This window comes from Cydia pomonella, chromosome 9, assembly GCF_033807575.1.
Source record: "Cydia pomonella isolate Wapato2018A chromosome 9, ilCydPomo1, whole genome shotgun sequence".
NCBI lineage: Eukaryota > Metazoa > Arthropoda > Insecta > Lepidoptera > Tortricidae > Cydia > Cydia pomonella.
Window position 1 is genome coordinate 21,208,799 of NC_084711.1, and position 16,099 is coordinate 21,224,897.

Consider the following 16,099-nt stretch of genomic DNA (forward strand, 5'->3'; position numbering starts at 1 on the left):
AGCCGATATCGTGTCGGATCCAGATGTACCTACTTGTGTGTTAGAAAATAATATCAGGTAAATAATGAAAGAGTCAGACCAATTTTGCGATTTTGATAACCCAGCCTGTGCAAGTGTTAAGTAAACGTTATAATTACATTGCAGTTCGACGTTTAAAATAACACTTGCATTGTCTGTGGGCTGTCAAAATCGCTGCCCTTGGTCTGACTACGGCCCTGCATTATGGGACGTATTGATAAAAAACTACGTTCCAACGAGTCTTTCTTATTTCTGGTAGGTATACCACAGATTAAACCTATATTTACCCATAGGTATTCCCAATGCTGCGTGACCAGCGCAGGCCCGAAGCTACGAGCTGGGTTGATACTGGCTCCGGTCATTTCACCCTGGAACGAAAAAACCAATGTTAGGACATGTGGACATTCTAACTGGAACGTATTGCTCTGAAGCAGTGCCGTAGTGGGAACTCATCATCTCTCCTAGCCGTTTTCGACCACAGCGACTGCGTTCTACCGCTGAGAGCGTCGCTGGTGCGCTCTCAGGTGACTGATATAGCCAATTTTTGCAGCAAATGTACGACCACACTCGTTGCAAGTCAGCACCCCTCCGACATAATTGTAAAGTATGGCCGCAGGTGGTCTGGCCTTCAGCTCGTCGCGCTTAGCGTCGAGTTCTGTGAGCCGCCTGGCTTCAAACTGACGCACCTGAGTCTGCACAATATGCCTCCAACGTGGACGGTCACTGGCTAGACTCTCCCACTTCGTTGGCTCTATATAAGCTCTCTTCATATGCCGTTTCAACACATCTTTGAACCGCAAGAATTGGCCATTGGAATCTAATAGTGAACAAAGTCCACATTGCGCAGGCTTAATTGTGAGAAGACAAGAGTGCGCATATTAAGTCGTAAAAACACAATAAAATACTCTATTATTATTAGGAGCCCATACTGTCCCACTTCTGAGCAAAGGCCTCCCTCCCAGTACTCCACATATCCCTATTGAATCCCTGAAGTCGTACGCGAATAACTGACACAGCTGAAACTGCCGCCAAGCTTAAATAGGATTGGGCAGGACACGTCTGCCGTATGCTCTGTGTGCCAAAACAGCCACCCTGTGGGTCCCACAAATTGTAAGGCGTCACGGCAGATCTCGTCGGAGACGGCGGGAGGAGCTTGAATAAAATACTCACTGCAACATATACAAGTCCAGCGATGACAAGTCCAAACTTGATCGGCGCGGCGGGATCAGGCTCGCCCGTCCACAGTGAGCAGGCTAGAAGAGTCAGGAAACCAGTGATCAGGGCCTCAATTACCGTCGCGGCTAGGGGGCTGAATCCATTCGCCGGGAGCGTCACGCCTAACGCAGGTATTTCTACAACAAGGATTAAACACATTACAGAAAATGTTCTCTTGTGTGAAAAAATGAATGTGATATTTTTAATAATGGTCTATTTTGATACAAATGCCGATTTAATTTTAATACATATGGCGTCATTAGTTTCTGAGTGGAAATGGAACTGTTGAAGTCAGTTCTTTTTTGTCAGTTATTTCATACGAACCGTTAAGTATCCTCTGTGGCGTTATAGAGTATAACGCCGCATAACCAAGTGTAGCGCCTATCATTTGCGCGATCGTGTACGCCACTGCTAGCAAGATTGGCGTACGGCCGAGGAGCGTGGACGCTAGAGTGATGGCTGGGTTCAGGTGCGCGCCGGATACTCCGCTGAATGCCTGGGAATAAAAAAAATATTAACATAAATTAATTTTTAACAAGCAGAAACATCTGTGAACGATGCTATTAAGCTTAGAATAAATTTAAAAGTGCAAAAAATACTGTCTTGGGAGTTGGGAGTCTCACCCAAGACAGTAATTTTTCCACTTTTAAATTTATTCTAAATTATAAACATGTTTATTGAATTAGCATGAAAAAACAATTATGACTAGACTGGTGTATATTTTTAAACGTACATCAGGGATCGGAAACCGGTATTTTTTGTATGGGAACGAAAACGGTATTTTTTCGTTCTTTGTTAATTATTTCATTCCTAATCGGGCAATCTAATAATACGAAGTCGTTATCTAAAAACACAACTGAGTCCTACATTTTGAGTATAAAATAAACCGAAATATTTGGTTATTTCGATGTTTTTGCAAAAAACCGGTTCCGATCCCTGCCGTACATACTACATGACATGACACTTGTGTCAAGAGACCGCTTATCATTTGGTGTTAACAGACATTTTATTAAACAAATATTTTTTTCAAAAATAACTGAATATATGTAAATATAAGTTATTGGCATAATTTTTGGTACAAGCTTTATTTTTGACTGTACTTTTCTACCCATAGGAAACTATCATCGAGACAATTCTAACAACCCTAAACACAATTATTTTGCGTTGTTTTATCACTGCACATGATCAGCTTCATGTGATCATAATATTGCATTTTCATCCGATTTACATACATAGGCATGCAAATTTTCGGCTCAATCCGAAACTGGGAAATGGGTCAAATTTAGCTTCCAAGAAGTAGTTTGTTAGTGGGTCAAAACCAACACCATAACAGTCCTAACACTAACAAACTAAGATACTAACGGGGCAAGTTAAATAAAAGCTTGCAAAATCGACAGAAATTAAGTATATAAAACAAATTTTAACAAATACCGGTTGTATATTCTGTACTCTGGTCTCGAAGGGGAAAGCTCAAAATCAAACACCTCGTTTAATTATAAACGGAAGTATGTTTCTATGTTTATTTCGGCTGAACTATCAACCACACAAATCGTCTTAAAATACAAAAATAAGTTTTATATCTTATGTATACTACGATGACCTACCGTTCGCGTGATGTAGGATTTTTGATAGACGTAATAGTGACATCTACCGGGGAATTGAGTAAACATATCTACTTAGGCGTTTTATACACCGGTTGTATAATGGAGGAAGGGCAAATAAATAATTTATGGATTATTAACAAGCTGGTGGCATAAAAGTGTAACCGCGTTTAGTAATAGTCTGATTGCACTAACTAGAAATATTTTTTTAGGATCCTAGTTAGAATGCCAGTTAGGACGATTGATTAAGTAAGGTGTGTGAAGCGTTTGAGACGGACTTCTTGTCACGTTTTGTAGATGTAAAACATACCAGTCAAAATCATAACTGTATTTTTGCTAATCCGTAGTCTAAGTTTCGATCACATTACTTAGATAAATATTTTTTTTTTATACTACGTCGCTGGCAAACAATCATACGGCCCGCTTGATGGTAAGCAGTCTCCGTAGCCTATGTACGCCTGAAACTCCAGAGGAGATACTTGCGCATTGTCGACCCTAAAACCACTACTCGTTGAGCTCTGGCAAACGTACTCACCGGCAGGAACACAACACTATGAGTAGGGTCTAGTGTTATTTGGCTAAGGTGGGTGGACAAATACTTGAGAACTATAACTAAGTACCTACATATATGGAACACATCCAAGACACAGGAACAAATATTTGAACTAAACACGGTAGCAGTTAGTCCTGTCTAGATAAAATATTCAAACAGTTAATATTTGTTCTGTAAACATGAATAACTGTTTCACAAGTCTTGAAAAGTATATTATTTATCTTTTGTTCTGTATTTGTTTTCAGCTTGTTGACCGAACTTTATCAAGGTTTCGTCTTCAGCTTCATCAATTCAATTTCAGCTAGTGCAAAATGCTTTCGTAGTCGCAATTCTCAACCGATTCTCGTGAAATTTTGTGAGCAGGTTCGATGACTGAATTTTTTTTTGCCGATTCACTTTTCGGAACATTTTCTAAATGGCGGAGCCATTTTCAGTTTTTTAATTCTGCTCGTAAGGTCTACAGGTCACAGAGCTACTAGTTCTAAATGGACATAGCGGGGGTACGATCAAAGTAGTAATTTTTGTTTCTAATGGCGTTATTCCTAAACAACTAATAAGTCTTACAATCCCTTGATAATTTTGACATGTGTTACAAAGGGATACAATTTAACAAAGGTTTGCTAAGCTTTATTAATACGGGGGTTAATCATTTAAAGCGAGATAAGAAGGCGCCATTGGTTATGACGAAAGCCACTTCCATCATTTTTGAAAAAATTATGACTCTTTTTTTTATAAATAGCCTATGTTTGTCCGGTTGGGCAAAGGCTTCCCCTGTCTTCCGTCACTGATCACGATTATGTGCATCTTCGGCCAGTCGCTGCAATATGCGTCGAGGTCATCCCGCCATCTCATTTTTTACTGCCTCTGTTCCGGCTAGTCTGCGGTGTCCATTCGGTAGCCAATTCGACCCACCGATCCGGGTGCATTCGGCAGACGTGTCCCACCCAATCCTACTTGAGCTTGGCAGCCTTAACACCCACATCTACGATACCAGGTCTGGAGCGCAGTTCGGTGTTCCTAATCCGATCGATTCTCCGGACTCCTAGTATCCTGCGCTCCATTTCTCGCTAGCAATCATGAGTTGAGACTTCTGGGCTTTCGTTAATGACCAAGTTTGGGCGCCGTAGGTTAGGATAGACAGGATACATGTTATATGTCGACAAAAAATTTTAGATCTCAAAAAACTAATAGGTAAAGGCTCATCATAGTTTAATAGAGATCTGTAGAAATTTTGATGGTATACTAGTCCTAGGGTTAAATAGAATAAATGATTACCTGTGCTAGACAAAGCACTATGAAGCCAAAAGCCAGCGCTGGATGCGCCAATGGCGGGGCTATTAGTGTGTCTGTTTGTGAGATCTTAGGCACCAATGACGCGATACCCAGCAGCACCAGTAATGCTGTAGCTATCAGCTCTGTCAGTACTGCTCGCCAGTACACGCGGATGGCTCCGCTTACGCCCCGGGCTTCGTCTGAAATGTAATAAATAAAATATTAATTGTAGGCCCTTGAATCAGCGCAACTCGCGCGTTTTATCAGCTATACCCTGCCACATGCCGGTCGAAAGGCATGGAAAGTAGTGAGGAAAGTAGGCAGGCACGTAGTATGAAAACGTTATTTGTTATATTACGTTATATTACACATTATGGCACTGTCAAAAAGATTGAGCTCAGTATATATGTAGTAAAGAAAATTAAGGAGCTAACCGATGAAGATACTGCAAAGATGGTCTACTTTTGTTATTTTCATAGCATCATGTGTTACGGGCTATTACTTTGGGGCAGAGCTGCTGATGTTGAGACTAATTTTCTTCTTACAAAAACGAGCAATTTATGGCTTAAAAAGTCGTCAGTCTCTAAGAGAATTATTTAAAACAATAAATATTATGACATTGCTGAGTCAGATCAGTCAAGATCCTGATACACTATACAAGGAACTGTCGAATGTGATACATGACGTCCACAAGAATATTTTTAAAACAAAGACTCTAAAGCAAGGATCACTGAAAACAAGGTTTAGTGAATGGGCCACAGTGGGCATCCATAAGAGTAGGAATAGATTGTATGACCTGTATGAAATGAGGAGCATTAACCATGACGAGAATTTTGCAGAATATGTAAGAAAATATTCAAAAGTGTTTAAGAAAGTCTGCGCCGCGGCTAAGTCTGCCTTTATAGGTCAGAAAGTCAGGTCAGCTGACAATAAAGTAAAAGCTACTTGGACTGTAATAAACACTGAAACTGGAAAAAACGAAACCCCGTGATGGCCACTACAGACTGAAAGTTCAACACCGAATATTGTCTGCAGACCTGGATGTTGCTGGCGCCTTTCAACACTTTTTCACCAACATAGCCACAGATGCTTCACGGAACTTGAACTCCTCTGTAGCAAAGGCTGGTGTTTACTTGGATACAAACAATGTCAAGAAATGCAGCATGGAATTATACTTCCAATATACTGACCCCCATGAAATCATTAAAACGTTCAAGTCCTTGAAATTAAAGAATACTGAGGACCTTTGGGGGATCTCTGTGAAAGTCATGCAATCTGTAATCGACGTAGTGGCACCGTATTTGGCCGATATATTTAATGCTTGTGTTAGAGAATGTGTATTTCCCGATCTGATGAAGTACAGTAAGGTCATTCCTCTATTTAAAGCGGGCAGCAAAGATGACCTTGGAAATTTTAGACCTATTTCAATACTTCCTGTTCTCAGTAAAGTGTTTGAAAAAATTGTATTAAACCAATTGCTTCGACATTTCAACTCGAATGAACTACTTCAAGATCAGCAATTTGGTTTTACAAGAGGTCGTTCGACGACTGATGCCGCCTCTGTACTAATCAAGCACATATACGACGCCTGGGAACACTCGCTAGATGCTATAGGTGTCTTCTGCGATCTGTCCAAAGCATTTGATTGCGTGGAGCATGACACACTTCTACACAAGCTGAAGCACTACGGTCTGTCAACGGAAGCTCTAAGCCTTGTTAAGTCTTACTTAAACCAAAGAACCCAGAAAGTGGTTGTAAATGGAACGGAGTCTACTGGAATGACTGTAAAGCTCGGAGTTCCACAGGGTTCAATTTTGGGTCCTTGTATATATAAATGATCTGCCGAACCTTGTAAAACATAAATGTGAGATAGTCTTATTTGCTGATGACACCTCACTAATATTCAAAGTTGACAGGAAACTGAGCGATTATAGCCAAGTCAATGAAACTTTGGAAAAGGTACTAGAATGGTTCACAGCAAATAACTTACTTCTTAATGCGAAAAAGACGAAATGTGTCAAATTTTCGCTGCCGAATGTAAGAAAATCTGAAACTATCATCACATTAAATGGCGAAACGCTGGACCTTGTCGAGAATACGGTTTTTCTGGGCCTTACTTTAGATAGTAAACTGCAATGGGCCCCTCACATATCTGCCCTGGCGAAAAGGTTGAGCTCTGCCGCGTATGCAGTAAGAAGAATCAGGCAGTTTACTGACGTGGAGACAGCTCGCCTAGTTTACTTCAGTTACTTTCACAGTATTATGTCTTATGGCATACTGGCGTGGGGTAAAGCAGCTGACATAGAAACCATCTTCGTTCTTCAGAAGAGGGCAATCAGATCTATTTATAACATGGCTTCTCGTGACTCACTGAGAGAACGATTCAAGGAAATAGATATTCTCACAGCAGCTTCACAATACATACTAGATGTGATAATGTATACGCATAAGAATATAAAGTCCTTTAAGAAACTGTCCGATATCCATAGTTATAATACGCGAAATAAACATAAGTTAGTAGTCTCCAAGTTTCGTCTACAGAAAGTTAAAAAATCGTTCATGGGAAACTGTGTAACATTTTATAACAAAGTACCCTTAGAGGCATGGAACCTGCCCTATACTTCATTCAAGCAATACGTCAAAAATGCACTTCTCAAAAAGGGATACTATAAAATAGATGACTACTTGGGAGACACGGAATCATGGCCAAGTATCCAGTCTCAAAAACTGTAATAGTTTTGCGTGCAGTGTCCCGGAGAGGCATATGGCGCTGTTGTTTCTAGCTGTTCAACCTTATGTATTAATGTTTGTTATGTTTTAGTTATTTTGATGATGACATTGACATATTAAATACATAGTAGTTATGTATTCTGTAGAACTAGTTTTAAGATTGTTAGCTTAACAGTCTCTTGACGTGAAATATGTATTACATACAATTTTTTATTTTTTTTATTCTTTGACATTTGGAGAACCTTTACACCTCCAAATCTTATTATTGTGTATTATTATTTTTCTCAGACCGTGGGGACCTTATACATCTCCAAACTTAATGTATTAACCGTGGAGACTATACGTCTCTGTCATATTGTATAATATACTTGACTTGGTACATACTAGTTATGTACAGAATGTAGCATTAGTTTATGAGACTGCTAGTTTAACAGTCCAGACGCGGTTTATTTATTTAGTATAAATTTTATTTTGACACTTGGAGAGACTTTACACCTCCAAATTTTATTAGTAGGAGTACTCTGACATTGGGGACCTTTTACATCTCCAGATTTAATGTGTTTTTAACCATAGAGACTATACATCTCTATTGTATTGTATTAATTATTTATTTTAAGATTATTATAATGTAATGCTTACCCAGGTATTGGCTGTTGTATTTATAAATGTTGTTATGTATTTTTCATGTCACTATATGATGTTACTATAAATGTTGTATTGACTTGTAAAAGAGCCCTTGAGGCCTACTTGCAGAATAAATTTTTGAATTTTGAATTTTGAATTTTCAATTTATATATGATAATATAATGTATGTGAGGAAAAATCTTATATTGTTTCGGAAAAAAAGTGATGTACACAATTTCAATACTAGGAATAGGAATAATTTCGTACCCTTGGTGCAATAAAGCCACATGTGACTTTATACCAAAATCGATTTTATCTCGCGAAAGTTACACAAATGTTGTATACTATCAAAAACAAAAATCCTTTTTTCTGTATCTTTATTAGATTCTTAAATAAAGCAAGCGAACACCGACGCATGTGATCAGTTGAAAATGAAACAACGCCGCTACCACACGTGCGACGTTGTTTCCCGATGTTACCGCAAGCGCTTTAGCTGCGCACGCGACGATGTAAGTTCAGTTGCGTCTGTTTTTTACGGGTCTATGTGGTACTAACATATTTTTTGAAAGAAACGTGTTAATAATGTTTTATTGGTGTTATTTTCTGCTTGTATCATACTGTTATATAACTTAAAAATGGTAGTCACAAAGTCACATATGCCTTTGTTGCACAAAATATTCCCAGCCGCAAATAAACATGTAGCTTTATTAGCCACAAAATATTGATTCGATATATACACTTGCGCCCTTTTTACATGAAATGGATAAACATACATCTTTATTGAATAGTTTAAGCACAGAAAAATGGTATAATTATAGATCCAATCTGCTTAATTTTAATTTATATATCATTATAGATTACCCATAAATACTATAAAGTGATTAGCAGCGCAATTTTGTTTATTTTTATTTTCACTTCGCATGTAGTAATGATAGTGGGTGAAAGAAATTGTAGCTTTTTTAGGGATATTTATGTACGTATTTCCGAATTGAAAAAAAACGCACTATAGGATCTCTTGTGGGTATGTCTGTCTATCTGTCTGTCACAGCGAATTTACCCTTATTTTCTACGGCACGCACGTGACATATATGTATATTTCTAAGTTAAACATGGACGAGTACCAAACGCAAATAAAATAAAATAAAAGTATAGGCATCAATTAGGAAATAATATTGCGTGTAATTTTAATTATAGTAAAGTTTTAAATTATACTGAAATGTAGGTAATACCTATTATGATTTAGTGTGCAACCGGGTGTCTTTATATATCTTATATGTATTTATTTAAATAACAGCACTACTGGCATGTTACCATTATGCATAAGGTATTATGAATATTAAATATTCATTATCTCTATTTACGCCGCTAATAAATATAATGTCAATATATCGCATTCCTTTCTTGAGAAAGGACATACACAAAATGAAGGCGATAGTGTTCATTCAACTATTGAGAAAGCGTCGTCACTGAAGATAATTTATACGCCTGAAGAGTGGAGACTTCTAGTCCGATGGGTCAGATCACCTGATCATGAGCCTTATTTGGTCAAAAATATGACACAAAACAGTTTTTATGATTTTAAGAGCGAGTTAAATTACCGTGTTTGGAAAAACAACAGCCAAGATGAAAACATAAGTTGGAAGAGTGTAAGAGAGGTATCAATTAGTAAAGATGACCCGTTCAAGGTGAAGTATGTGATTGATAAGAGCAGAACAATACGACAAACAGCCCATGTGGATGTAAGAAGTAGGAGTAATATAAATGTTGAAGACACATAGGTACTTAGAATCATTTAATTGTATACTTTTGTGATATTGATTGCAACACTGATCTCAATTTATGTAAAAAAAAACTGAAGAATACCTCTTGGATGTACTTTCAGTAGAGTTCAAATTATATGTCAGCATTATGCCAGTCAACTTATAGGTAAGTCTGAGTTAATAAAACTTCATACCTAAGTAAATAATTAGTACTAGTTTGTGTACATGTTAAAATAATTTACTAACTTATTTCAAATAATAAAATATTTCTCCATCCAAATATATTACAGGCATTATAGCTGCAAGTAAGAGGAGTATTTCTTAAGTTTTATTACCATAATATAGTGGAATAAGATTTAATCAGATTTATAAAGAGTTAATTTAATCATGTGTGACAGAACCTTAGTTCTGTTTTAGAAGTTTGTACTTTATTTATGTACTGTTTGGTTAGTAATTTAAATCTCTTTTTTGTTCTTAAATTTATTTTATGTACAAAATCTAGTATGTAGTTAATTCAAATTATATATCAGTCAAATTATAAGTAAGACAATATTAATAACATTTCTTATCTAAGTACATTATTCAGACCAGTTTCGAAATTAAACGCTAACAGACTATTATTTTATTACTTATATTCGTATTTTAAATAGTTTAATATTTTTTACTGCTGGAGACAATTCTAATTTTTTTACCAATACTTGAAATTCGATTACATAATTATAAGGAAAGAGATAATTTTAATCATGAAAGCAGAGCTTGAACTATGTTTTACTAGTTTATTATTTTTATTTTGTGGTTTGGTTACCTAAATATCTGACTCTTTTTAAAATTACGTTTATGTATTTAACAATTTTATGACTTGATATAAAAATATAAAAATTAAACAGTTCCTATTATTGCACTTGCGTCCCTCCACTAAAATAACATTTCGGCAAATAAAGATGCATGTACACATACTTCATGCGGATATCCATGCAATAAAGACGCATGTCTACTTACGTTTGCTACAGTTTGGGACAATAAAGCCGTAAGTACACATGCAACCCACGATTTCCGAAAATAATTAAATAATTAGAATAACCTACATCGTATTAAATAGAGTATATTTATATAACAGTTATTGTAAAATTTTATAAACCTAACACTAAGCATAAAAGGGATATTTTCAAATTTTGATTGACAGTATCTTTAAACCTCTCTCCTGAAAAGTCATCATTATGCAGATGTGGCTTTATTGCACCAAGGGTGCGATTTATTAGATATAAGAACTAGGCTAAGCAAAGTACGGAAATCCGCGTAGACGAGAGCGCCAGTGTCGCAAAAAAGACCTTTTCTCTATTCCTCGCAGTCGGACTCGTTATGCTAGTAATGCATTTATTAAGCGTGTTTGTAAACTGTTTAATAATAATGAAAAACTCACAGATGTGGATATATTTAACTGTACAACTACTTTACTGAAAAAAGCATTCAAATGATATGTATTAAGAATACCTAAATAAGCATATTTTTTCTAATAATTGAGATATATGCATCTTTGGTTGTTATTTAGCTTAAATTTCACATGACTTTGATGTTCACTTTTATTTTTAGGTGTTAATCAACTTGTACTGTATATAGGCAAGCTGTAGATATTTGTTTAAAGTATTGTAAAAATTGTTTGCATTTATATACGATATTTTTGTATTCAAAAAGTGCATTAGCTTCGTATTTTGATATGTAAATTAAGGAAACTATAGGTCAATTTACTGCTGCTTAATCTACTGTTCAATGTTATTGAATGACTGTTTGTTTCTGAATAAAAGAAAAAAAAAAAAAAAAAACATTTTTGGGGCTCTGAACACGTTACTACAATAAGATACCAGTACCCCTAGTGTAAATTTTATCGACATCATAACGTGACGAACGCGTTTGCGTTAAGTCTCATTTTGTATAGGATTTTGAGTTTCCAAAACGTCCCGCTTGGCGCGCTCTTTCTAAATCCAATACAAAATGAGACTAAACGCAAACGCGTACGTCACGTTTCAAAATCAAATTTATTTACACTAGGGGTACTGACCGTATTGTGAATATGACACACAATAAGTTCAAAACTACAATAAAATATATTTTAATAAAGAAAGGCTATTATAGAGTAGACGATTATTTAACAGACAAACACGTAGGTGGTCGGATATCTTATCTTCACCTAAGCGTGGCATATAAGTTAAGGATTTAATGTACCTGTATATATTCAATGTAAAATATTTTTAATTATTCCCTACAATTCTTGTCTTTCAAAAAGTGTTCTGTAAGAATCTATTTTGATTAAAAAAAATATTATGATGATTCGTCATGCCCACCGCTCACCGCTCCCTATTAGCATGAGTCGATGGACGCGCGAGTTGAGCAGCGTGTGACCAGAGAGCGCAACGTCGCGACAGCGCGAAGAGCATAGCGAGAAGCAGGTGTGAGGACTATGAGGGGCATAGTGTGGTGGGGGCATAGCTGTGCCGTTCCCTAGAACGTTCTCCGTTTACTGTAGGGAATATTCTCGCACGCTACTTTTGACGACCTGTACCCCTAGTGTAAATTTGATCGACATCATAACGTGACGAACGCGTTTGCGTTGTCTCATTTTGTATAGGATTTTGAGTTTCCAAAACGTCCCGCTTGGCGCGCTCTTTCTAAATCCAATACAAAATGAGACTAAACGCAAACGTGTACGTCACGTTTCGAAATCGAATTTATTTACACTAGGGGTACTGTTTGGCCTAGTGGTTAGCGACCCTGCCTATGAAGCAGATGGTCCCAGGTTAAAATCTGAATAATCCGGGGTAATTAATGATGATGCACGGATATTTGTTTCTGAGTCACGGGTGTTTTCTATGTATGTTTCTATATTTTGTCTTAGTACTCGTAACGACAACGCAAGCCTTATTGAGCTTACTGTGGGACTTAGTCAATATGTGTAATTAGGGTTCAGAACCGGGAAATCCCGGTCTCGAAAGTACCGGGAATTCCCGGTTCTTTTGTCAGTAAAATGGAACCGGGAAACCAAATTTGATTCCCGGTTCTTTCGGTACTTTCGGGAATTTTATTTTTATTAAGCGATTCACACTACTATTTACTTATTTACTCTTACTTACGAGGAGATCGTGGGCGTTACTTGTCTCAGGCATATGACCATCTATTAACGATTCCGCCAACCAGTGTTGAGCCAGAAAGAGTTTTCTCTTCGGCAGGTTTGTTATGCAACAAAATAAGATCTCGTTTGAGTGACAAAAGTCTAGATGCACTGTTGTTTTTAAGGTCCTATTATAGAGAAGAGAGAGCTAAAAGCTCTTAAAAAGCTAAACTTTGGTTACGCCATATTTTATGAATAGGTAGGTACTCGGAAAGAGATATTATTTTTAAATATTTTTTGGTAAAAAAGTTTAATTTTGTTTTCTTTGAAAAATGTTTAAGATATTTATAAATATTTAAGGAATCTCAGGTGACTGGCTAATTTTTACCATTTTATTGACAGTTAACACTTACTTAAGAACCTAACAAAAACACTGTGATTGATTATAGTCTGATTTATATATAATAACTTACTACTAGGTATGAGAATAGAAAATAGTTTAATTTTGTTGCTTTTGAAAAATGTTTAAGATAATTCTAAATGTTTAAGGAATTTAAAATGACTACCTAATTTTGACCATTTTATTGACAGTAAATACTTAAGATCCTAAGAATAACACTGTGATTGACAATAGTCTGATTTATATATAATTACTTACTACTAGGTATGAGAATAGAAAATAGTTTAATTTTGTTTTCTTTAAAAATGTTTAAGATAATTCTAAATGTTAAGGAATCTAAGATGACTGCCTTATTTTTACCCTTTAATTGACAGTAAATACTTACTTTAGTACCTAACAATAACATAACACTATGATTAATTATAGTCTGATTTATATATAATTACCTACTACTAGTAAGTAAGTAAGTAAGTAAATATTCTTTATTGTGCACCATACATTTAAAAATAGACAGGAAATGAAAAAACACGTAAAAGTTAGGTAACAACAGGCGGTCTTATCGCTAAGAAGCGATCTCTTCCAGACAACCTTTGGGTAGCAGGAAACTATGAACTTACAACATTGAACGGGTACTAGGTATGAGAACAGAAAATAGAAGAAAAAATTTCGAATTAAAGTTACTTGAATACAGAATTTTAGTTTACTTTTGAAGCATAACCCTTGTTTTCTATGACAAAAACTAGCAAGAACCGAAAATACCGAAAAAACCGGGAAATCCCGGTTCCGTAATACAAAAGTACCGAAATTCCCGGTTCTCAAAAAGAATACCGGTTCCGAAAACACTATGTGTAATATGTCCTATTTATTTATTTATAGTCTCCTTTTGATGCTGGACATAGAGATCGATCAGTATACAAAATAAATAAAAATTGTTTAAACTCGACTTGCCTCATCGACGCTGGTTTGAATTTGAACGTCTGTGTGTTTATTTTGACTAGATAAATAAACCATACAGCGTGACCCAGTCACGCTGTCAATGTCATGTGGTTTATCCGTCATTTTAGACCGTGAGCCAGGGACAATTTCTATGACCAATCGCCTCCCGGCTGAAAACTCGTGTAGTGGTTAACGGCTAGGTATGATGAACCCTCGTGGACGTCAGCTGCCGCTCCGTTGGTGGGTTGAGGAATGGCAGCCAGTAAAATGAAAACATGCTAACTTAATTTAATAATTTTAAAAATAATCATAAAACGCCATGTCGTGCCACAGAAAAGGCGCACTCAACATGGTCATATTATATCATTTATATAGGTCGTGTATCCATATTTTTGGCACTTTGTCGTTACACAAAAATGTGCAACGGTTTTTAAAGACCTAAGTTGGTAGAGAAATAAAGAAAAACTACTGTGCAATTTGTGTGTTCCGTGTACATTATAAGTATTATATGAGTGTATACATGTGCGTGTGTGCGTGCTTTTTCTTTCTTATGGACTTTTGGTAAATATTAATTAAATGAAAATTAAATTCCGTTAACTTCGGGGTATGTGTAAGTACCTACGTTTAACCAAAACGATTTTATTTTTATAAAAAATAATTAAGTTGGAATGGAATTATTGTATGAGCAAAGTTTCATAACAGTCCAACTCGCAGTTTTAAAATGAGAATGAAACTCCGTTTGTATGGGAAGTTGAAATTCGGCCGAGCTCGCCGGGGACACTTAAAAGTTAGCACAATTTGCGAACGAGTTAAATATACAAATATTTAAGCAATAATTTTATATTTACATTCTAATATATGTACAATGTATTCTATTCAAATGTCTAGATCAGCTTGGCTGGTTGAAGGTTAACAGCGCTACCGGTTCGACATATTTACAATCCCTAATAGACAAAGGGGCAATTCAAAAAAGTTTCGTTTTTTATTAGGTTTTTATAACTTAAGAGGGAAGACAAAAGGTTTTACTAATAGTCGTAGTCTCCACTTTAATCTCTGGATATTGACATTATGAAAAATATTTTTATAAAATAATTGTTTAATTCGATAATCAATGCCGGATTTAGAGGTCTGGAGGCCTCGGGGCAACAAATGAGTGGAGGCCCTCTGGCCCCAAATTATTTTCCAAATATAATGGACAATTTTCCGAAGTCTCTATTGTGGGGGCCCCTTTTTTGTGGAGGCCCCGGGGCTGTAGCCCCGGTTGCCCTCCCCTAAATCCGGCCCTGTCGATAATACAGTTATTGTGAGAATTGGAGCAAAAAACAATTCCATACGAATTTTACTGACGGTGACATAACTAAAAGAAACTCGTAGGTAGTAACAATGCAAAAGGCGTTATCGTTCTCATCAAAACTGACATATTTTATCTTAAGACATGAGAGAATTAGATGTTAAGTCACAGATTATATAACTATTAGGCATACTATTATGTTTAGTACATTACATAAACAATTACTTTAGTAAGTTATTCAACTTACTAGTCAACTTAGAGTCAAAGTCAAGAAATTATTTATTTGCAATAAAAAAATTAAAGCGTTTGTTTTTCGGCAGATACAAATATTATCTTATGCTAATTATTAGCGCAAATTATATATACAATAATTATACTGAAAAAAAAATGCTATAGAGATGTCAAAATTAATAATAAATGAATATGTTGTTGTATCTGGTTACTTCTAATAAAGAAGATCTTATTACAATCGATTTCATTACGATGATTTTAATAAATTTTAAATATCAACCTTGCTTCTAAATAAACAAATTAATATGTTATAATCTTACTATTCTTGAATTCAAGAAAAAATATATATTTAAAAATAGAAGCTT

The 16,099-nt window shown here is 35.9% G+C and overlaps 1 protein-coding gene across 1 annotated transcript in view; it reads right to left on the reverse strand.

Annotated features, from left to right (window-relative positions):
• Positions 1-16,099, reverse strand: part of LOC133520947 (aquaporin AQPAn.G-like) — a 41,843-nt gene that overhangs the window by 3,822 nt on the left and 21,922 nt on the right. Inside the window, exons 2-5 of the mRNA XM_061855665.1 lie at positions 4,663-4,859; positions 1,558-1,729; positions 1,189-1,370; positions 306-386 (exon numbers count right to left, since the gene is read on the reverse strand). Coding sequence (XP_061711649.1) covers positions 306-386; positions 1,189-1,370; positions 1,558-1,729; positions 4,663-4,859 — 632 coding nt within the window. The remainder of the gene's footprint in view (positions 1-305; positions 387-1,188; positions 1,371-1,557; positions 1,730-4,662; positions 4,860-16,099) is intronic.